We start from the raw sequence: 24,447 nt of genomic DNA on the forward strand, positions 1-24,447 counted from the left end.
GGGAACCGAACTCGCGCCTCCGAGCTCGACTGCGGACGAACCCTGGAGCCGCGCGCCTCCCGGCAAGCGGTCGCCGTGAGGCGCGGAGGGATACGCCTCGGCAGCGCTTCCCCTCCCCTCCCCTCCCCGCGCCCCCGCCCCCGCCTCCCTCCCAGCCCGGCTGTGCTGCCGCCGCGGCGGCCGCTGCTGTTGCTGCCGCCGCCGCCGCCGCCGCCGCCGCCGCTGCCGCCTGGATATAGTGCGGCAAGGAGCGGAGCTCGCAGTCACTTTGCAAGGAGGAGCGCGCGGGCTGCGGACGGCTGGGGCACCCCGGGAGCGGCGGCGGCTCTAGCAGAGGCGGCCGTGACAGCGAGAGGCGGCCGTGACAGCGGAAGGTTCTCTCTCCGGGACTGGACGTAATAACTTTGGAACTGTCCACCAGTGTCACGTCCTGAACATGAGCCTCCTTCTCTCCTTCTACCTGCTCGGGTTGCTTGTCAGTAGCGGGCAAGGTAGGAGTGTGGCGCTTTATTGCATTTACTTTCCCTCCCCCTTCTACCCAACCAAGAGAGGCAGAAGGAGGCACAGGAAGAATTAAATGACGGAACTAAAGTTATAGTTATTGGTGTTGTGTTGTTGTTGTTATTTTCCCTCTTTTAGCTGCGGCTAAAAATTGTGTCTGTTCTGTGGAGACCTTTAAATAAGAGAAAATGCAGAATGGGAGACGGGCATTAGTGAGCAGGAGATTGAGGCAAACTGCATCTTTTTCTGGGATCTTGGCTTTCTCCGATCTTCCTTATCAAAAATTGGATGGGTATGCTGGTGTGTGTTAACAGTTAAATATCTGAGGTTGCGAAAAGAAAGGGAGCGATGATGCTTTTAAGAAGCAGCAAAAACTATCAGCATTAAACTCGTTGTGGAATATCTCTGTTGTGTGCAGGAAATTCAATTCTTAGAGACTTTTTTCTTCTTCTTCTTCTCTTTCCCAAGACCCCAGTTCCTGACGGAAGTGAACGATGATGGTTTATTTCTGTTGAGAACTAAGAGAGGGGCCATGGATATTGTGTGTAAGAAAGCAAATGGATAAAACTAGGGATGTGTTGCAGTCATTCATTTTCAGGGTCCCCCCCCTTCGTTAATACAGGAAGGTTGAAAATTTTTATACCATCAGGTTGTAATTACACCTGTAAGGGATGTTTTAGCTTGTGGGGAACTGGTGGGGTTTTTATCTATTAAGAAAAAAAAAAAAGAAAAGAAAAGAAATGAATAGCTTACTAGAATAACCTGAGAGAGAATCTGGGGAAGCTACCTCTGTTTATGTTTATAGAGATAGATGTGAGTTTATCTTGCTTTGTTTAATTTTCATTCATGTAAAATATATTTATAATAAATGGAGGCATTTACAACTGTCCAGACAAGTTTGGACATTTAATTGGAGACACAAAATGCTAAAACATGCATTGGTGGAATTCTTCAAAGAAAAAGAATATAGCAGTAATTTTGTGATGTGTAATAATAGCAGAGAATGTTATATTATTAGTGTAGCATGAAATTGTTTTTTTTGAGAAAAAATAAATTACAGCACAAGTTAAAATATCTCCATTGTATTCAATTCTCAGCTTTTTAGCCTCTTCTGTGTTTTTCATTTGGTCCAGCAGGGGGTGGTAGAACTCCATTTTAAGCCCAGAAATGGTGGTTCGGTTCTTACACACTCACTAGGTCCTTCTATCATTCTTCAGCAGGGCTTGACGTTTTGGATATGAAGGCTTCCTTTCTCTGCCCTTCTCCTCCCTAAAGCTGTAGTGTTAGTGGCTGGTGAAACACGATTGGATGCAGATTTTATGTTCAGAAATCAGAAAGCAAACTGTATGTGGCTGTAGTTTGCAAAGTGTCTTGCTAAGATGCTCCTCATTTTCCCTTAATAAAATAGAGTATGCAAAATTTCAGTCATAGCAAAATTGCAGATATCACTATCTGAAGCTAATGTTAGCCCAATCAGTTAAGTGAATCATTATTACCACAAAGATCAACATACACTTTATGCCCTACAGATATACTGCTTTAATTTTTGGAGAGCTGCTGTTGGTTTAACTGTTCATTTATAATATAGACAGGTATTTCTGAATACTGAGAAGCAGTCCCTGAAAATTGCAGTTGACATACCACTGCAATTAACCAAGTGTAGATAGTGTGGAGCAAGATGGGGCATAATAGGAAGCAAGTTTATACAGACAGGATTACACTGTGACTGGTTTGGAGAAGAAAAATGCCTCAGTTGTGGAGTCTGTGAATTTGCCATCGTAGACATTAAGTGTGTTGGAATTTGGGGGATAAAAAAAGAAATCCAGGAACGTTTAAATAGTACACACAGACACATATAATTTGGGTCTTTATATGTAACACATCTGAAATTGCAATTCACCTAATTTATAATTCAGAATGCAGGGTGATTATAAAGCAAGGCTCTAAGACTGAAGCATGCCTGAAGGGGAGCCCATATTCACTGTAATGAAACAGGGAAGGAGGGGAGCATCGTTCTGAAGATCTATCTAGCACAATTTAAAAATGCATGGCACTCACAGAGGCATAGATGCATGCATAGCAGAGAGCCATAGCTTTTGTGAAACAGAACATGTGGTGCTTCTGTGCTGTGTGTCCCAGTGAAGTCAGAGATGCTTGGAAACAGCAATCCTCATCCTGGAGTCCAATCCCTCTATGCTAGTGTTTTGTTCTCCAATTAAGGATGCAGCAGCAAGTATCAGAAATACCACTGGGAGCAGTTTGAAAAAATGCATCTAGTGTAACTCATAATTTTGTTGATTCTTTTATAAATGGGGCCATGGAAAAGCCGCCAGTCAGTGATCCCTGAGCTTGCCTTAGAAACACTAAAATCCCAGCTTGCTGATTTATGTTTCCAACAATATCCTTGCAGGGGATTTTATGAAGCATGATTGAAGCTATTGCTTTGGAAAGTGGTATGCATTTAGACTGGGGCAAGGCAACGATGATGTATTCCCTTTTAAGTAGTCAAAACGTTTTGAACTGCAGCAGTCGAATAGAAGAAAATGACAGAAGTGAAAAACTGACTAACTTAAGTGGATGCCAATACCATAATTAGCTAACAAGGCCTAACAGTTCTAACTTTCAACACAACGTTATTGTTCTACTGTAGTGAGAGGCTTTTTTATTGTAGCAGAAATGCTCCTTTAAAAGCCTCTCATTCTCACTGCAAGATTCATATCTAATGAAGTGAGGTTGGGATTTAATTGTCAAGTCTGCATTGCATTGTCAATGGAACGGAGATTCCATAACTCTATAACTTTTGCAATTATTTTTCTTTTGTTATTTAAAACTTGGTCACAGCTTCTGTCATCATACATCTCAAGTGATAACTTGAGTCTGTGATTCACAGGGCATGTGCTGTTTGGATCTATGTAAATTCAGATTCCCAAACTGTAGTATGTATGGGTTGCTTTCCTAAACCTTTTTTAATTTTTAAAATAATTTTCTTCTTCTTTTAAAAATTACCCAAGTGTGATTAATACACGTCTATTACTGAATGTTCACATACATAAATTAGAAGCATTGTTGTATGAAATTATAAAGCAAGAACAGAGCTATTCATCTCTCTTGCAATCCAGTACAAGATACATACATAGAACACTCACCTAAGCCAAAATCATGGGGAGAAAGGGGTGAATTACCCAGTTACTTAAGCTTACAGGCATCTGCTTAAAATTACTCTTTCTGGTGAAGTGCTAGTAAGTCATTGTTTGTTAGAAAAGTGTCCCTGCTAAAAATAAAGCACAGGCGTATGGGTGTCTACCAGTTTCAGGTCTTGAGGAAGGTCTCCACAAACCTATCTTTTGTGTAGGCTGTTAAACACACACAGCCTCTCTTATCTACCCTGCTCTAATCCTTCAATGTCAGCCTCTCTTTGTAAGGTTTCTATTGAATCAACCCCATATTCATCTGCACTTAGAGAAGATAGGCTATGTCAATTAATATCGTACGATCAATAAATAACCCAGAGGATTTCCTTCCCTGCTTTATGTCAAAGGAGTTAAGTGGAGCGTTTGGTCACTTTAGTGTCCAAACTTTGGTGTCCACTTTAGTGTCTCATGCTGAATTGGAGCTCATAGAACAAGAAGAGAAGTTGGTGGGTCCTGAGTGTTCATGGAGTCTTTTCAGTGACACAGGGGACTAATGGTCTCCCGGAGGTAATGCCCTCTTAGAGAAGCAATTAATGGAACAAAAGGCCCTCATACAGTCCAAAAGAAAGTCAAACTTCATATAATCTAGTAAATAAAATCGCTTGTTTTCAAACATAGGACTAGTTTGTAATGAGACTGAGAAATGAGCTCCAGAGATTGAGGCTAGTAACCAAGCTGAACAGTATAATTTGTTTCTGCCTGTTTCCTTGGGAGGGAGCAGTGAGAATGGAAACAGGGTTGTCAATCTGAAGACCCTGGAACTAGTCCTGATGCTTCCTCTGGCTTTTGACATTTGTGAAATGATTTTAATTCTTCTGTTTTCGGGGTCGTCTCTCTCAGCAGTGAATTTTTGAGAGCATGAAGAAAGTACTTCATAAGTGGTAGAGCTAGTCTGAATTGCTTTTGCTTTTTTGGTCCAAAATAAAGATAATCCTCTAGGAGTTGGTGTATGCAAAATTAATTTAATAATTATATATTCTTATAAAGTGAATATCATTGTTTTTCAAGTTTTACCTAGATTCTAAATTCCTTGTGCCCTTTATACTATCCCAGTTATACTGAAGGTAGGTCTATTTAACAGATTATAAATTAGTTTTAATTTTCCAAATTATATGATATGAGAACACTTTAAGATGCAAGCAGTGCTTTTATGCTTTTATTAAATGTAATATTCCTGAGCTTCACAGAGCCAAGCTATCTTTAATTGTTCAGCAAGTAGAAGTGCTTCTGCATGGTACTCTTTTGAATATGTTAATAACTTTTCACTGTTTACAACTACAATAACAGTGCTCATCTCAAATAGCTATCAACACACTTCCTAGTTTCACATATTCACTTGTGCCACTAACAATTCATCAAACATTACAAGATATTTTAGAAAGATGTAATGAAAAAAACTTGCCTGAATTTAAATAGTTAAGAGGCAGATGGGGAATTTTGAGAGTATTTATTATAAGCATAACAATCAACAGATGAGTTTTCGAAGAATTTCAGGTCAATTAATGAAAACTGTCTTGGCTGCAATTTGTTTTTTAAAACAAGCAGAGAAGGAGAAAGAACACTGGATTTGGAATCAGAAGACCTAGAACACTAAGGGCCTCTTGACTTTTTGAAGAAGCAACTTAGTCTCTCAGAGCCATTATTTGCTTACTTGAAAATCTGATATAAAAATATCTGGCTAGTTGACCTTGCTGTACTGCCATGTGGCGCAGGTGTGATAACACATATGTGTAGGCATCCTATAAAATGTCAATCCTACTATGCCAGACTTTATTTATATTTTTGGTATAATATGCATACATATAAATCTGCCTCTGGCTTAAAAACATCTCATTTATTAATTAAAAAAATTATCATAAGCTGCTCTGTGATTAGAGAAAAATATTGAGGGGGCTGAGATAATCTAATTCATTGATGAGAGTGGCTCATTCATCAGACATTCATTACATGCCTGTGGTGTCTCAGACATCTTATTAGGCAGCATTCCTGGGAATGATTATATAGGTTATGTGATGAACAACTCTAGGGGGTGCTACTCATAGTCATAGTGACAGAATACATATTTATTTTCACAGTTTTCCAGCAGAGGGCAGTAAATTGTCTTGAGGAATGAGTTTCTTTTTTGTATCATGAATCCGTTCTATGGGCCAACACCAGGCTGGAATTAGTCACAGAGTGTTAGGATGGCATACAGTTAGGATAAGTGACTTACTAAAGGTCAAATAGAAAAGTAAAAGGGTTAATAACTAGAGTTCTGGTATCTAAATTCTCAATTCAGTTCTCTGAACACTAAACTTGCATAGATTAAAAAAATTAATCTAATGTTTCTTCAGCTCAGAGTAATGATGATAATTAAATTCTGTGCCATTTTGTCAGTTATTCAAATATCAAATACTTGTTGAGGCTATACAATGAGTATAACCTCAGCATCTTATGGCAGTACCGACCACTTGTTCAAAGTGCTTTCAACTACCTTGTAACTAAAGATCATCAAGAATCCAAGAAAGTATTTTATTTTATGGATGAAGAAATTGAGAGGAATTATCTTATTTTCCTATATCAATTATCATTAGTAGTTATCTGAAATTAGGATTAGATTTTCTCACTTCTAGTTCAATGCCTATTTTTTAATGTATTTAATGCATTTGTTTGAAAATTTTTGTTTGTGTGGAGGAGTGGTGGTGCATAGAATTCAAGGTTTATAGATGAGAAGACAAAAATACGAATTTAAAAAGCCAAATCAGCATATGAGAGATGAATAAACTGTTCAACTAAATGTTGTGAAATGACCAAATATATAATTAAGTAAAAATTAAATGGTTTAAATAAGTCCTTAGGAATTCAGCACCTAGAAAGAGCTAAAACTTGTCCAGTGTTTATTAACTGCCGGGCTCAATTGCATGCACTTCACATGTACTAACTAGCTTCATATATACAACAATCCTCTAATTATTATCATATTATAGTCCCCTTTTATGCTTGAGGGCTGTGAGGCGTAGAAGTTTAAGGAACTAAGATTGCATGGCTAGGATACAAAGATTTGAACTCAGGACACGTGCAAAGATTTGCCTCTTTACCAGGACACCACCTTGTCACTCACTGAAGCAGAGGAGGCATCAACATGGTGAGAGTAATTGGAGAAAATAATACAAGGAGAAAAAAATGTGGGAGAATAAGTTTTAGGGAAAGAGGCAAATGTTCAGAGGACAGAAATAATCCAGTTTAATTAAATTAAGGGTTTGGAAGGGTGAGTTGTTGGCCTCAATATGAGAATATTGGTGGGACTAGGAGGCAGTCAGGCCTTGAGGCCAAGCTGAGGTTGACTCTTCCGTGTGGATATTTGGGACCATTGTTTGGGCAGGAAAATAACATGAGTAAAGTTTTCTTTTGTCTTTAAGTCTATTGGCCATGTGTGGGATGGACCAGAGGAAAATGAAAAAAGGAATGAATGGACAAGACACATGTTTCTGTGGATGAATTCATGGATCTTAGTAACACATTGGATTTGGGAAATTGGGAGGAAGGTGGCACCTGAAGTTTTAAGCCTATTTGACAGAAAGAATGGTTATATCTTAACAAAAACAGGAAAGTAAGTAAAGAAAACTGCTGATATTAGGCAAGAGATTTGTTTTGCTTCTTTGTAATTTTTAAAAATTATATGTTAAGTTGAGGAATCCATGGAATATCTAGATAGAAATGTCAGTATTAAATTGGGAAATATAAACTGCTGATCTTTGTCATTTCTTTAGACTCTTTCTCCCTTTTCATTTAACTTCTGTCTTTATCTCTTCCATCACTGTTTATAGTCTAGTCTTATTTAGCATGTCTGGAATTTTGGATAAAATCTCAGAAGCATGTGGGTCAAATTTGCTTTTCTTATATATTCTTTATTTTCTCTGCTTTATCCATAGTTTTTATTATTATTATTATTCTAGGGAAACAACACAAAATAAAACATGATAAAATAAGAAAAAGAAACAAAAAAGCAATTCAAAAAACTAAACTAAAACAAAAGAGAAATTTGGTATTGAATATATAGAGTTGAATATTTTTCTATTAGTACCCAAGGCAACTAATATTTTTGAATGTCTACTCTATGCCAGGGAGCTGTGCTGGGCATTTTCACTCATTATCTCATTTAATCCTGATAAAACCACATTTGATAGATGATGTTTTGAGATTGAAAGTGTCTGATTTGCCTAGAGCTATTATGTATGTTCTGTCTGCTGACACCCAAATTTATAGCCAAGAGCATCAAATGCATTTAAGGTAAAAGGTAGTCTTTTCTGCTTCAGTGTGTGTTTCTTTGATGCATGTTAACTTATACACAATTGGTAAATAGGAGGGTGATGTACGGATTGTGTTGATCCATATGTTATTTCTTCAAGTCATTAATTTTTAAGTGACCAAGAACACACTTTCTCACATTTGAAGAGAAAGCCTTAGCAATCTCTGAAGATGTTAAGAAAAATATGAAAAATCAACTCAAGTGCCTTTCTGTAGTGCAAGTATTAGTCTGTTTAGTGACTTTAAGAACCATCTTGATTTCCACTACATTACATATCTGGCAACATTGAGAGTGCATTTGGAGAAACTAGGAAATCATTTCCCCCTGTGTTAAAATGATGTGTTTGTTTACTTGTTTGTTGTCTTATTTTTAAAAGGCTATACGCTGGATCATAGTTTTCATTTTAAAGTGAATGCACTTCTGGCTTGCTACTTGAAAGAAGATCCAAAAGCTAGGTACAAATACTAGTAGAGATTTAACTGTGCTGGTATTTTAATAAAGATTTTTATAGTGGTTGCTAGCACTTGGTTTTAAATTTCTGTAGGTTTCAAATGTTCTGACCTCCGATCCTGTCTTTTTCCATAAGCCCTGATATTTTTTACTGCACAATTTTGCAGACAACAGCATTTTTCAAGGATGCAAATATGGTGTTATAGCAGAAACGGATGTCACTGCTTGTAAAAGAAACCAATGTAATATGGCTAAGACCTATATTACAGTAGAATAGAATAGGTCCCAATTTAAGAAAATAAGCACATTGTGCTTTGTTCTAAGTACTAATGAGGGGGCTTCCGGACAGGTTTTCTATTATTGTAACTTGTCCATTTCTAACCAGTTTTCTGGTTTATAATATGAGGCTTTCTGATTATATTTAAATTTATATTTATTTATATTTATTATATTTATTGTCCCAGTTAATTTCTCTCTGATTATTATTTTCTACCAATCACAAATGTTCAATATTGCCTGAACAGAGAAGTTGCACTTTTATATTATAGCAATAACTTTGGTCACTCATGAGAGAAAAGCTATCTATTCACAGATTATGGAAAGATTAAAATATATAACATAAGGTAGGTGCCACACACTTTATCAAAGCACTGATCCATGATATTTACATGTTTCTGATTTTTTTAACTTTATTTACTTAGGTAAACCACTTACACCTTTTTCTTTTTTTGACCACGCCACACTGCATGTGGAATCTTAGTTCGCTGACCAGGGATCGAACCCGCGCCCCCTAAAGGGGAAGCACGGAATCTTAACCACTAGACCTCCAGGGAAATCCCAGATAAACCAATTATAGCTTTCTTAAACCAACTGAAGCTAAACGCATTATTTAAATCTTGTTCACTTCTTTATCGTAGAATAACTGGCTTCACCCTACCTATTCTACAGATTGTACAATAATGCTTCATACCAGATTAAACTTTTTAATTATCAAATAGTTAGAGTTACATTATAAAATTTAACATTTGAAAATGTATATTAGGATACACTGAGACACAATAGTTGACAAAAACTTTTGTAGTCAACTTTAACTTAACTATTTGAAGTCCCACAATTATCCTGAAAGGTAGATACTATTCCTGATTTAGAAAAGAGGTGAATGAACCTCAAAGAGGTAAAATCACTTGCCCAGGAAGAAAGACTTAAAACATGGTAAGACCAGGACTTGATGTAAATATTTTACTCTAGATACAACACATTTTCCTGTTATAAAGTCTCTGTTTTTGTTTAAGTATGTTTTACTGATATCTATGAAGCAATTCCCAAAAATAATTTCTTAGTACAGTACATACTTTATGACACTATGCTCTTTAAAGTTACTTTTGGGCTGTGTTTATGGGACACATGCTGTTAATTTTAATTAGAGGTCTAGCTTTCAGTTGAATTATTTGGGAGTTCCTGACTTAGAACAGTTAAGACTTCTGCCTTTTACTCATTTGCACAGTCCTGTCCTTTCAGCCTCGTTGCTTGTTACTGTGCACACTGCTCTTACACCATTCCTGGAATTCCCAATTTGGTCCCTGTGTGTACTCAGCCCATGTGTTTTACACATTTCCTATCTGTCTTTGTGTGGATGATTACCGGTGACTCAGCTCAAGCATCTCATCACTGAAGACATCTTTCTTTCAGCAAATATACATTAATTGCCTACTACATACTAGTCAATGTGCAAGGCACTCTAGATCCAAACAAGGTGGTGATATATCTGATTTCTGCATGCCAAACTTCGCTGAACTCTACTGTGACCTTGCATGTGAACTTCATGAGAGCAAGAATGCCTTTCCATGTTGGCTTCCCATTAAATGCAATGTACTGGATTAGAGAGTTTACTGTAAATTCATGTGTATTCCTGGAACGTCGTAGATGCTTAGCAAATATGTGCTGAATTAATATTTAAATGTTGCCCAGCAGAATTAAACTAAAATGGCTGCCTTAAAAAAAAATATATATATATATATAGATAGATAGATAGATAGATAGATAGATAGATAGATAGATTTACCCTTGACTTTGGATAATAGTTTGGTTTGTTGGGAAGTATTAATGTTGTTCCAGTATTTACTTCAAACATTTGTTTATATCACTGCCATGCACTTGATAGGCTTTCAGTAAATACATGAATATCAATAATCAGGTCATAGTGATTATTTAATTCAGGAGGAATGGCAAAGATGAGCTGCCTTATCCCTGATCTTATCTCCTACACTGAAAATTAATTAGACTGGGAATAAAGCAGACTTTTAAATTTTGCTATAAGATTTGTTCTTCTGAAGCCTTATCTGAGGGATAGGACATGGTTATCTAGTTGGAGTTTTAAAGTCTTCAGTATATAGAAATAAATGAGGGAGATATGTTGATAATGATATAATTAAACAGATTAGATATTATCAATAGTAAATGTCTGATATGTCAGTAGAGCAAGTATTTAAAGTCCTGAAAATCAAGATAATCCCCTGGGGTTAATTAAAAGTTGATTATTCAATCAATGATTATTGGAAGCCGATTCTAAACTGTATGTATAGGAAGACAAGTAAGAGAAGAGTTATTTTTACCTTATTGTTTCATAAGCACTTGGATTTTTTTTCTCTTTTTTAAATGAAATCCAGTTTAACCTCAAACAGTTTTCTCTTGTCTGGTAGCCATGTTTTGTCATGATTTTATGATGTTCTCTAGATCTGACTTCAGTGATAAATAAAAACATTTAAATTGATGGGACAGAATACATTTTCAAATACCCCAGAATATCTTTATCACCTACTTATTTGTCTGCCTACCATTTACCCACTAATGTTACCATTATTGTGTATCCCTCTAACTTGAAACAGTTTGCAATTAAAGATATTACTATTGCTTATAATTCACTTATTTTTACTTTTCTTTCTCCCTCAAATTTCACATGATTGATAATCACTTTAATTGGTTAACTCCATGAGTCATTTTATTTCAAAGCCCCCCCCCACCGCCCGTAAGCCCCATGCTAATGCATTTTACCTTTGTGGAGATTGCATGTGGCCTGCAATTTAGAAAGAAAACTCAACATCGGTTATTAAATGATATTATGCCATCCTCAATGCTTTTGTGAAAACGTGCTTAGCCACATCCAAAATGGATATGAAATATTCAACTTTAGTATTCTCATGATATTAAAATAATGCTTCTTAGTACAGAATTCTGAACAATTATGAAATACCCTAATTTGCTAATGTATTTTCTCTTTCAAGTCATTGATCTATTTCTATTGAAATGAAACAGTTTGTTAAAAATACCCTCCTTCCCCCACTGCACATTAATACAGTTTGTTTGATGAATGGTGACTTCTTTAAGCAGAATGTATTTCCTTCTTGCTAGGAAAATCAAAAGGTTAAACTTATAGGCTGTGGTGGAGAAGAGGAATTATCTAGCAGTTAACTTTCACTTGTCTCTTCCTGTTTGGCATCCTCTCAGTCCCATACCTCATTTAAAAGTCTCAATATCTTAGGTTATTTACATGAATGTGGATGTGTGATGGGAGAAGTGAAGTTGTCCTAAGAAGTGTCTTTTACTGATTGTGGTTCCAGAATATATTCTAACCACTGAGCAGAAATGCATGCAGGGAGCTTTGACTAAGAAGGGAAGTAAATACTAATAGTACAGATCAATCACTGTTTTGTTTCAAGGAGGATAATTCATCAGCTAAAAGGGAATGGGGAAGTGGGTGGTAAGGTGAGAATTTGAAGAGCTGGGATAAAGTCTGACATAGGTATATGCATACAATGGGAGAAGGAGATACCCAACAAAAGGATTACAGGCCAGCTTATTTCCTCAGCAGTGTCTATTTGTAAGTATTTGATGAATTAATTGGATGAAGGAAGTGTCAAAGATAACCAAATCCAGACTCTAGTTAATGTGATAAGGACAGATTTTAATCAGTAATATACTATATTGGGAAGAGTGTATTACTGTACTCAAAAGGATAAAGAGCCCAGTGTGAACTAAACTCAACATTGATCTGCATAGAGGTAACTGGGAGTTTTAAAGGGAGAATGAGGAATAAGAGAGAGAGTAGGGAGGGGAGTGAATGGGGAGCTCCATAGAGGCAGGGAAGTGAAAAATTGCAAACACCCAGAAAGAGGGAGGGTGGTCCCTATTTGTTAACTGGTTCTTATCAAAGTTAGGCTCCCACCCTCCTACAGGGACTAAGAGACAGGGGTCCTATCTTCAGGTGATGGCTGGGACAAACAGTAAAGTCTTTTGGTAGGCCTGAGTTTGCTCAGGTGGGCACTTTAAGGATGATGAGAGACATCCTTGGGATGTGGCCTTGAGTTGTTCAAAATTGTGTTAGCCTTTTGTTCAAGTCTTTATAGGCCGAGGTGCAGCCTAATTGAGCAGAGGTCTCAGTGGATCCTGGCTAGAGTTTGGTCAAGGAGAGAATCTCAGAAGAAGATCTGTTAGTCACCCTGCAGGGTACATTCATATGAGTTACCACATTTTTATATTCAAAACATATCTAGGAGTTCTGAAAGAGGGAATTGAATTTCATAAAAGCGAAGTAGCATCTAATAAGTACAGGATTTCAAATTCAAATTCAGTTAATATTTGATTCTAAAACTTTACTCATTCCACTGACTGAAACATGGTTCTTTTGAAGTAGCAAGGAATTGCTAAAGGGAGAAAGGAAGCACTAGGAGTAGCTCTAGTTTCAGGTTTTTACCATTCTTTCTGGCCATTTCTTTTGAATGGCTAAACTCTAGGTGAGGAACGACCAATTAGTAAACAAGTAAATCTTTTACTGGCCTAAAAGATTAATGAGCATGGAGAACCAACAGGATTTAGAGATATTGGGGTCTGGGTGGTTGCAAGGTGGGGCAGTTCAAGTTAATATAATTCATTAAGGGCTATATGACATTAATATTTAAATATCACCTATATTTTTAAAAGGCTTCTCTTATTGTGAAACACTATAATTATTAATAATTGAGTAAGTCATCAATTTGTGGTTGACTTATTGAATACTTTCATAATGAAAATACATGAGTTTAGGATGCTTTTAGAGGCAAAGAAGAGAAGAACACATTCAAAGTGGCTTAAAAATAAACATCTATTAAAGCATGTCAGGAGCTATTTGGAGGTACGTTTGGATTTCATGTTTCTCCTCAGTTTTGGCTGTTTTTCCCTGACTTCCTAGAAGAAACATGGCTGCACCAGTTTTATATGTCACATTCTTAGCCAATGAACTCTGAAACTAGGAAAGAAAAATAAATACTTATTTGAGTAGCCTCATTTTACTAGTAAAGGAAAAACCCCCATGTGTCATTCAGCAGACTTCCCTCAATTCTCATTGGCTAGAATTGTTTTAAATGAACTCCCCTAGACCAATCAGTGGGAAGGAGAATGACATAACCATAGTTTCCCTTGACTAATCAACTCCTTTCTGTTGCTGAAGGGGAGATCTGAAGAATGAGGGAGGGGGCAGGGAGACCTTCAAGATGGCAGAGGAGTAAGACATGGAGATCACCTTCCTCCCCACAAATACATCAGAAATACATCTACATGTGTAACAACTCCTACAGAACACCTACTGAACACTGGCAGAAGACCTCAGACTTCCCAAAAGGCAAGAAACTCCCCCACATACCTCGGTAGGGTAAAAGAAAAAACAGAAACAAAAGAATAGGGACGAGACCTGCACCTCTGGGAGGGAGCTGTGTAGGAGGAAAAGTTTCCACACGCTAGGAAGCCCCTTCACTGATGGGGACAGGGGATGGTGGGGGGGCCGGGGGGGGGCTTCAGAGCCTCGGAGGAGAGTGCAGCAACAGGGGTGCAGAGGGCAAAGCGGAGAGATTCCCACACAGAGGTTCGGTGCCGACCAGCATTCAACAGCCCAAGAGGCTTGTCTGCTCACCCGCCAGGGCGGGCGGGGGCTGGGAGCTGAGGCTCGGGCTTTGGAGGTCGGATCCCAGGGAGAGGACTGGGGTTGGCGGTGTGAACACAGCCTGAAGGGGGCTAGTGCGCCATGGCTAGCCGGGAGGGAGTCCGGGAAAAAGTCTGGACCTACCTAAGAGGCAAGAGCCCATTGTCTCGGGACACATGAGGAGAGGGGATTCAGATCACCGCCTAAACGACCTCCAGACATGGGCGCGAGCTGTGGCTATCAGCACAGACACCAGAGATGGGCATGAGATGCTAAGGCTGCTCCTGCTGCCACCAAGAAGCCTGTGTGCAAGCACAGGTCACTCTCCACACCTCGCCTCCGGGGAGCCTGTGCAGCTCGCCACTGCCGGGGTCCCGTGATCCAGGAACAACTTCCCCGGGAGAACACACTGCGTGCCTCAGGCTGGTGCAACGTCACACTGGCCTCTGCTGCTGCAGGCTCGCCCCGCATTCTGTACCCCTCCCTCCCCCCAGCCTGAGTGAGCCAGAGCCCCCTAATCAGCTGTTAATTTAACCCTGTCACTGCCTGTGCAGGGAACAGATGCCCTCAGGCAACCTACATGCAGAGGGGTGCCAATACAAAGCTGAACCCCAGGAGCTGTGTGAACAAAGAAGAGAAAGGGAAATTTCTCCCAGCAGCCTGAGGAACAGTGGATTAAACCTCCAAAATCAACTTGATGTACCCTGCATCTGTGGAATACCTGAATAGACAAGAAATCAACCCAAAATTGAGGCAGCGGACTTTGGGAGCAACTGTAGACTTGGGGTTTGCTGTATGCAACTGACTGGTTTCTGGTTTTATGTTTATCTTAGTTTAGTATTTAGAGTTTATGATCATTAGTAGATTTGTTTATTGATTTGGTTGCTCTCTTCCTTTTTTTTTTTAAATATATAAATATATACTTTTTTTCCTTTTTCTCTTTTTGTGAGTGTATATGTGTATGCTTCTTTGTGTGATTTTGTCTCTGTAGCTTTGCTTTTACCATTTGTCCTAGGGTTCTGTCTGTCCTTTTTTTTTTTTTTTAGTATAGTTTTTAGCGCTTGTTATCATTGGTGGATTTGTTTTTTGGTCTGGTTGCTCTCTTCTTTCTTTTTTTTTCTTTTTTAAATTTCTTTTTATTTTTTAATTTTTAATAATTTTAAAAAAATTTATTTTAATAACTTTATTTCTTTTTATTTTATTTTTTTTTCTTTCTTTTTTTCCTCCCTCTTCTTCTGAGCTGTGTGGATAACAGGGTCTTGGTGCTCCAGCTGGGTGTCAGGCCTATGCCTCTGAAGTGGGAGAGCCAAGTTCAGGACATTGGTCCACCAGAGACCTCCGGCTCCATGTAATATCAAATGGTGAAAGCTCTCCCAGAGATCTCCCTCTCAACGGTAAGACCCCCCACTCCACTCAATGACCAGCAAGCTACAGTGCTGGACACCCTATGCCAAACAACTAGCAAGAGAGGAACACAAACCCACCCATAAACAGAGTGGCTGCTTAAAATCATAATAAGGTCACAGACACCCCAAAACACACCACCTGACGCGGTCCTGCCCACCAGAAAGACAAGATCCAGGCTCATCCACCAGAACACAGGCACTAGTCCCCTCCACCAGGAAGCCTACACAACCCACTGAACCAACCTTAGCCATTGGGGGCAAACACCAAAAACAATGGGAACTATGAACCTGCAGCCTGTGAAAAGGAGACCCCAAACACAGTGAGTTAAGCAAAGTGAGAAGACAGAGAAACACACAGCAGATGAAGGAGCAAAGTAAGAACCCACCAGACCAAACAAATGAAGAGGAAATAGGCAGTCTACCCGAAAAAGAATTCAGAGTAATGATAGTAAAGATGATCCAAAATCTTGGAACTAGAATGGAGAAAATACAAGAAATGTTTAAAAAGGACCTAGAAGAACTAAAGAGCAAGCAAACAATGATGAACAACACAATAAATGAAATTAAAAATTCTCTACAAGGAATCAATAGCAGAATAACTGAGGCAGAAGAACGGATAAGTGACCTGGAAGATAAAATAGTGAAAATAACTACTGTAGAACAGAATAAAGAAAAAAGAATGAAAAGAATTGAGGACAGTCTTAGAAACTTCTGGGACAACATTAAACACATGAACATTTGAATTATAGGGGTCCCAGAAGAAGAAGAGAAAAAGAAAGGGAATGAGAAAATATCTGAAGAGATTATAGTTGAAAACTTCCCTAATATGGGAAAGGAAATAGTCAATCAAGTCCAGGAAGAACAGAGAGTCCCATACAGGATAAATCCAAGTAGAAACACGCCAAGACATACATTAATCAAACTATCAAAAATTAAATACAAAGAAAAAGTATTAAAAGCAGCAAGGGAAAAACAACAAATCACATACAAAGGAATCCCCATAAGGTTAACAGGTGATCTTTCAGCAGAAACTCTGTAAGCCAGAAGGGAGGGCGGGACATATTTAAAGTGATGAAAGGGAAAAACATACAACCAAGATTACTCCACCCAGCAAGGATCTCATTCAGATTCGACAGAGAAAATAAAACCTTTACAGACAAGCAAATGCTAAGAGAATTCAGCACCACCAAACCAGCTTTACAACAAATGCTAAAGGAACTTCCCTAGGCAGGAAACACAAGAGAAGGAAAACACCTACAGAAAAAACCCAAAGCAATAAAGAAAATGGTAATAGGAACATACATATCGATAATTACCTTAAATGTAAATGGATTAAATCCTCCAACGAACAGACATAGACTGGCTGAATGGATTCAAAAACAAGACCCTTATATATGCTGTCTGCAAGAGACCGCTTCAGACCTAGTGACACATACAGACTGAAAGTGAGCGGATGGCAAAAGATATTCCATGCAAATGGAAATCAAAGGAAAGCTGGGGTAGCAATTCTCATATCAGACAAAAGAGACTTAAAGACTATTACAAGAGACAAAGAAGGACACTACATAATGATCAGGGATCAATCCAAGAAGAAGATATAACAATTGTAAATATTTATGCACCCAACATAGGAGCACCTCAGTAGATTCGGAAAATGCTAACAGCCATAAAAGGGGATATTGACAGTAACACAATCATGGTAGGGACTTTAACACCCCACTTTCACCAATGGACAGATCATCCAAAATGAAAATAAGTAAGGAAACACAAGCTTTAAATGATACATAAAACAAGATGGACTTAATTGATATTTATACGACATTCCATCCCAAAACAACAGAATACACTTTCTTCTCAAGTGCTCATGGAACAATCTCTAGGATAGATCATATCTTGTGTCACAAATCAAGCCTTGGTAAATTTAAGAAAATTGAAATTGTATCAAGTACCTTTTCAGACCAGAATGCTGTGAGACTACATATCAATTACAAGAAAAACTTTGTAAAATATACAAAAACATGGAGGCTAAACAATACACTACTTAATAACCAAGAGATCATTGAAGAAATCAAAGAGGAAATCAAAAAATACCTAGAAACAAATGACAATGAAAACACGATGATGCAAAACCTATGGGATGCAGCAAAAGCAGTTCTAAGAGGGAATTTTATAGCATTACAACCCTACCTCAAGAAACAAGAAACAACTCAAATAAACAACCTAACCTTACACCTAAAGCAATTAGAGAAAGACGAAAAAAAAAAAAATCCCAAAGTTAGCAGAAGGAAAGAAATCATCAGATCAGAAATAAATGAAAAAGAAATGAAGGAAACGATAGCAAAGATCTATAAAACTAAAAGCTGGTTATTGGAGAAGATAAACAAAATTGATAAACGATTAGCCAGACTCATCAAGAAAAAAAGGGAGAAGACTCAAATCAATAGAATTAGAAATGAAAAAGGAGAAGTAACAACTGACACTGCAGAAATACAAAGGATCATGAGAGATTACTACAAGCAACTCTATGCCAATAAAATGGACAACATGGAAGAAATGGACAAATTCTTAGGAAAGCAGAACCCTCCCAGACTGAACCAGGAAGAAATAGAAAATATAAACAAACCAATCAAGCACTGAAATTGAGACTGTGATTAAAAATCTTCCAACAAACAAAAGCTCAGGACCAGATGGCTTCACAGGCGAATTCTATCAAACATTTAGAGAAGAGCTAACACCTATCTTTCTCAAACTCTTCCAAAATATAGCAGAGGGAGGAACACTCCCAAACTCATTCTATGAGGCCACCATCACCCTGATACCAAAACCAAATATGTCACGAAGAAAGAAAATTACAGGCCAATATCACTGTTGAACATAGATGCAAACATCCTCAACAAAATACTAGCAAACAGAGTCCAACAGCGCATTAAAAGGATCATACACCATGATCAAATGCAGTTTATCCCGGGAATGCAAGGATTCTTTAATATATGAAATCAATCAATGTGATACACCATATTAAGAAGTTGAAGAAGAAAAACCATATGATCATCTCAACAGATGCAGAACAAGCTTTTGACAAAATTCAACACCTATTTATGATAAAAACCCTCCAGAAAGTAGGCATAGAGGGAACTTACCTCAACATAATAAAGACCATATATGACAAACCCACAGCCAACATCGTTCTTAATGGTGAAAAACTGAAACCATTTCCTCTAAGATCAGCAACAAGACAAGGGTGTCCAATCTCACCACTGTTATTCAACATAGTTTTAGAATTTTTAGCCACAGCAATCAGAGAAGAAAAAGAAATAAAAGGAATACAAACCAGAAAAGAAAAAGTAAAGCTGTCACTCTTTGCAGATGACATGATACTACCCATAGAGAATCCTAAAGATGCTACCAGAAAACTACTAAAGCTAATCAATGAATTTGGTAAAGTAGCAGGATACAAAATGAATGCACAGAAATCTCTTGCATTCCTACACACTAATGATGAAAAATCTGAAAGAGAAATTAAGGAAACACTCCCGTTTACCATTGCAAGAAAAAGAATAAAATACCTAGGAATAAACCTACCTAAGGAGACCAAAGACCTGTATGCACAAAACTATAAGACACAGATGAAAGAAATTAAAGATGATACAAACTGATGTAGAGATATACCATGTTCTTGGATTGGAAGAATCAGCATTGTGAAAATGACCATACTACTCAAAGCAATCTGCAGATTCAATGCAATCCCTATCAAACTGCGAATGGCATTTTTCACAGAACTGGAGCAAAAAGATTCACAATTTGTATGGAAACACAAAAGACCCCTAACAGCCAAAGCAATCTTGAGAAAGAAAAATGGAGCTGGAGGAATCAGGCTCCCAGACTTCAGACTATACTACAAAGCTACAGTAATCAAGACAGTATGGTATTGGCACAAACAAAGAAATATAGATCATTGGAACAGGATAGAAAGCCCAGAGATAAACCCATGCACATATTGTCACCTTATTTTTGATAAAGGAGGAAAGCATATACAATGGAGAAAAGACAGTCTCGTCCATAAGTGGTGCTGGGAAAACTGGACAGCTACATGTAAAAGAATGAAATAGAACACTCCCTAACACCTTACACAAAAGTAAACTCAAAATGGATTAAAGACCTAAATGTAAGGCCAGACACTATGAAACTCTTAGAGGAAAACATAGACAGAACACTCTATGACATAAATCACAGAAAGATCCTTTTTGACCTACCTCCTAGAGAAATGGAAATAAAAACAAAAATAAACAAATGGGACCTAATGAAACAAAAGCTTTTGCACAGCAAAGGAAACCAGCAAAGGAAAGGTGAAAACACAACCCTCAGAATGGGAGAAAATATTTGCAAATGAAGCTACTGGCAAGGGATTAATCTCCAAAATTTACCAGCAGCCCATACATTTCAATATCAAAAAAAACAAACAACCCAATCCAAAAATGGGCAGAAGAGCTAATAGACGTTTCTCCAAAGAAGATACACAGATTGCCAAGAAACACATGAAAGCATGCTCAACATCACTAATCATTAGAGAAATGCAAATCAAAACTACAGTGAGGTATCACCTCACACCAGTCAGAATTGCCATCATCAAAAATTCTACAAACAATAAATGCTGGAGAGGATGTGGAGAAAAGGGAACCCTCTTGCACTGCTGGTGGGAATGTAAATTGACACAGCCACTATGGAGAACAGTATGGAGGTTCCTTTAAAAATTAAAAATAGAACTACCATAGGACCCAGCAATCCCACTACTGGGCATCTACCCTGAGAAAACCATAATTCAAAAAGAGTCATGTACCACAATGTTCATTGCAGCTCTATTTACAATAGCCAGGGCATGGAAGCCACCTAAGTGTCCATCGACAGATGAATGGTAAAGAAGATGTGGCACATATATACAATGGAATATTACTCAGCCATAAAAATAAATGAAATTGAGTTATTTGTAGCGAGGTGGATGGACCTAGAGACTGTCATACAGAGTGAAGTAAGTCAGAAAGAGAAAAATAAATACCATATGCTATCACATATATATGGAATCAAAAAAAAAAGGTTCCAAAGAACCTAGGGGCAGGACAGGAATAAAGACGCAGACCTAGAGAATAGACTTGAGGACACGGGGAGGGGGAAGGGTAAGCTGGGAGAAAGTGAGAGAGTGGCATGGACTTATATATACTACCAAATGTAAAATAGATAGCTAGTGGGCAGCAACATCATAGCACAGGGAGATCAGCTCGGTGCTTTGTGACCACCTAGAAGGGTGAGGTATGGAGGTTGGGAGGGAGACATATGAGGGAGGAGATATGGGGATATATGTATATATATAGGTGATTCACTTTGTTATACAGCAAAAACTAACACACCATTGTAAATCAATTATATTCCAATAAAGATGTTAAAAATTAAAAAAAATAAAAATAAATAAAATAGAAAAAAAAAGAATGAGAGAAGGGACATAGAGTGTGTAGTCAAATGTGTCTGCCACAGGGATGTTGAAAGGGTCCTTTTTGACAAAGAATGAGAATCAATATTTACTAAGCACTTATAGTGTACCATTTTTCTGTGCTTTGTATGCGTGATCTAATTTAATTCTTCAAACTTCCTTATGAGGTTAATTCTTTTTTATAGAAGGGGATGTGCATAGATTTTGAAGAGTTTAAATGACTTGTCAAACTCACAAAGCTGCTCAGTGGCAAACCTGGGGTTGGAACCCAGTCTGGCTGGCAACAGAGTCATCTTTCCTTACCAGGTGCCATGAAAGTGTTAATATTGTTCATCATTTTACTATTGTTAAGTTTAAGAATGGTGGGTAAGGATACTGCTAACTTCCTTTGTGAACAGGCTACGTCCTGGTTAATCTGCTAAGAAAACTATTATACTTGCTCTTATTTAATATCTGTATTTACACATCTTTTACTGTCATTTAAAAATTTTACAAATAAGGTAATTAAGAGATAGAGTGATAAAGCAATTTACTTGCAGTCACATGCCTGTGAAGGGGCCAGAGGGGTATTTGAAGGAAGGCTTACTTTGAATTTGAAGGCCTGAGTGCCTGCCACTATACAATGGTTAAGGTTTATACTTATATTATGTGAGGGGTAGGGTAATACATTTGGAGTAAAACAAATTGCATAAACCTGGCTAGCCCCTCAGAAATTTATAGTATAAAAGAAACTATTTTTTTTTAAGGAATATATATTTAATTCTCTTATGTTTTTCCAAACTAGACAGAAGGGCATTATCAAGTTTCAGGAGGCCAAGGAAAGATATTCATTTGATTTCTGGAAGAGTTGGATGAAAAATAGAAATGGGAACCAGGGTCTTCTTTATAGGGAGAAGTTGAAACTGTGAAAGAGGAATATTGATTTGAAACTGACTACTGAGACAGGTTGAATATTGAAATGTGTGTGATTATGTAGACTCACTAATCAGGGTACTAATCTAGTACATACCTAGAGTAAGATGTGAACTACATCAGTTCCTGACCTCTAGATGGTTTCTTCCTGAGATTACACAGTGAATTAAAAGGCAGGATAGAGATTGAGGTGCTACACAGTGAATTAAAAGGCAGGATAGAGATTGAGGTGCTTAGGGTATAAAACTGTGTGCCTGCTCTATAATTACTGTTTCTTAGATAGCCATTTTTTTCCCGTACCAGGTACTCTCACCAACACTGCGTTTGTTCTGAATGGTCAAATATGTAAAGTTATATATATTTATGTGTGTAAGAGTGTATGTGTTTGTGTGTGTGTGTGTATACACACACATATACATATGTATATAAAAATTTTGGGAAACCATCTCATTATTCCATGCTACTTTAAAATGGTTGCTATATTTCTGTCATTACTTTCATTATTGCTGAAATTCACAAATATTTTAAATGATTTTTTCTTCACTTTTTTTTTTTAAACATCTTTATTGGAGTATAATTGCTTTACAATGGTGTGTTAGTTTCTGCTTTATAACAAAGTGAATCACTTATACATATACATATGTCCCCATATCTCTTCCCTCTTGCATCTCCCTCCCTCCCACCCTCCCTATCCCACCCCTCTAGGTGATCACAAAGCACAGAGCTGACCTCCCTGTGCTATGCAGCTGCTTCCCACTAGCTATCTATTTTACATTTGGTAGTGTATATATGTCCATGCCACTCTCTCACTTTGTCCCAGCTTACCCTTCCCCCTCCCCGTATCCTCAAGTCCATTCTCTAGTAGGTCTGTGTCTTTATTCCCATCTTGCCCCTAGGTTCTTCATGACCATTTTTTTGTTTGTTTTTTAGATTCCATATATATGTGTTAGCATACAGTATTTGTTTTTCTTTCTGACTTACTTCACTCTGTATGACAGTCCCTAGGTCCATCCACCTCACTACAAATAACTCAGTTTCGTTTCTTTTTATGGCTGAGTAATATTCCATTGTATATATGTGCCACATCTTCTTTATCCATTCATCTGTTGATGGACACTTAGGTTGCTTCCATGTCCTGGCTATTGTAAATAGAGCTGCGATGAACATTGTGGTACATGACTCTTTTTGAATTATGGTTTTCTCAGGGTAGATGCCCAGTAGTGGGATTGCTGGGTCCTATGGTAGTTCTATTTTTAGTTTTTTAAGGAACCTCCATACTGTTCTCTATAGTGGCTGTATCAGTTTACATTCCCACCAAGAGTGCAAGAGGGTTCCCTTTTCTCCACATCCTCTCCAACATTTATTGTTTGTAGATTTTTTGATGATGGCCATTCTGACCGGTGTGAGATGATATCTCATTGTAGTTTTGATTTGCATTTCCTCAAAGAAGAAAATGTACTCCATGATAAAACATTGGAGTTATTATTCACACTTTGTGTAACTGAAGACTAATTAGCCAGTGTTTAATTTCTGAAGACTACAAAACAATATCTGTTGTCTTTCTGTTTCACAAAATGAACAGCTAAAGAGCTCCCTCACCTTAGTTTTTTAAAACAAACTCCCAGCATACAAGTATTCATAATTTATGATGTTTTTCATCAAAACATATTCCGTGAGTATAGATAAAATCGGCATTTGGAGCTGTGGTTCCAGTTGAGGGACTGTAATTGAAATGCAGGCACAGGCTTGAATCCTTCCTTTCCATTTCCCCCAATTTGTAACTGAGGAGAGGAAGGCTGCCAAGTTTCTAACAGTGTTATACCCTCCTTTACATAGCATTGCACAACTGAGTTAAAACATTTCATGTTCCACAGCTGCTGACAAAATTGCCTAACCTACTTGTAATATCACAGTAAGAATCGGATCATGAAATTGTAGATATAGATTCTCTTGTATCTCAGTGGTTGATTGCCATGTCCCTTTTGAGGATTACTAAGTAGATAATCTGCTTCTATTTCTGATGACAGAGAACAAATTCATTGGTGTAAAAAGCTTTTGTGAGATATGTTGATAATGTTTTTCATATAAAGCATATCCATATTTGCAGGTATTCAAGACAACTGAGCTCCCTTATTTACAGTAAAGTCATAGTGTTCAAATTAGATAGTTTCTCTTATCTTTATCATTGACTGGTTTGCAGTTTTATGGAAATAAGTATTTTGAGAGGAGCTTTCCTTTTTCTATAAATGGCACTGAATGGTCTCATT

At 37.7% G+C, this 24,447-nt stretch overlaps 1 protein-coding gene across 2 annotated transcripts in view; it reads left to right on the forward strand.

Annotated features, from left to right (window-relative positions):
• The first annotated feature begins 203 nt into the window (after positions 1-203).
• The window catches only part of NCAM2 (neural cell adhesion molecule 2), a 497,247-nt gene continuing 473,003 nt past the window's right edge, over positions 204-24,447 (forward strand). For both annotated transcript variants that reach the window (XM_007164135.2, XM_007164136.2), the window contains exon 1: positions 204-491. In XM_007164135.2, coding sequence (XP_007164197.2) covers positions 437-491 — 55 coding nt within the window. In that variant the 5' untranslated portion in view covers positions 204-436. The remainder of the gene's footprint in view (positions 492-24,447) is intronic.

The sequence above is a fragment of the Balaenoptera acutorostrata genome, chromosome 4 (genome assembly GCF_949987535.1).
Source record: "Balaenoptera acutorostrata chromosome 4, mBalAcu1.1, whole genome shotgun sequence".
In the NCBI taxonomy this organism is placed as follows: domain Eukaryota; kingdom Metazoa; phylum Chordata; class Mammalia; order Artiodactyla; family Balaenopteridae; genus Balaenoptera; species Balaenoptera acutorostrata.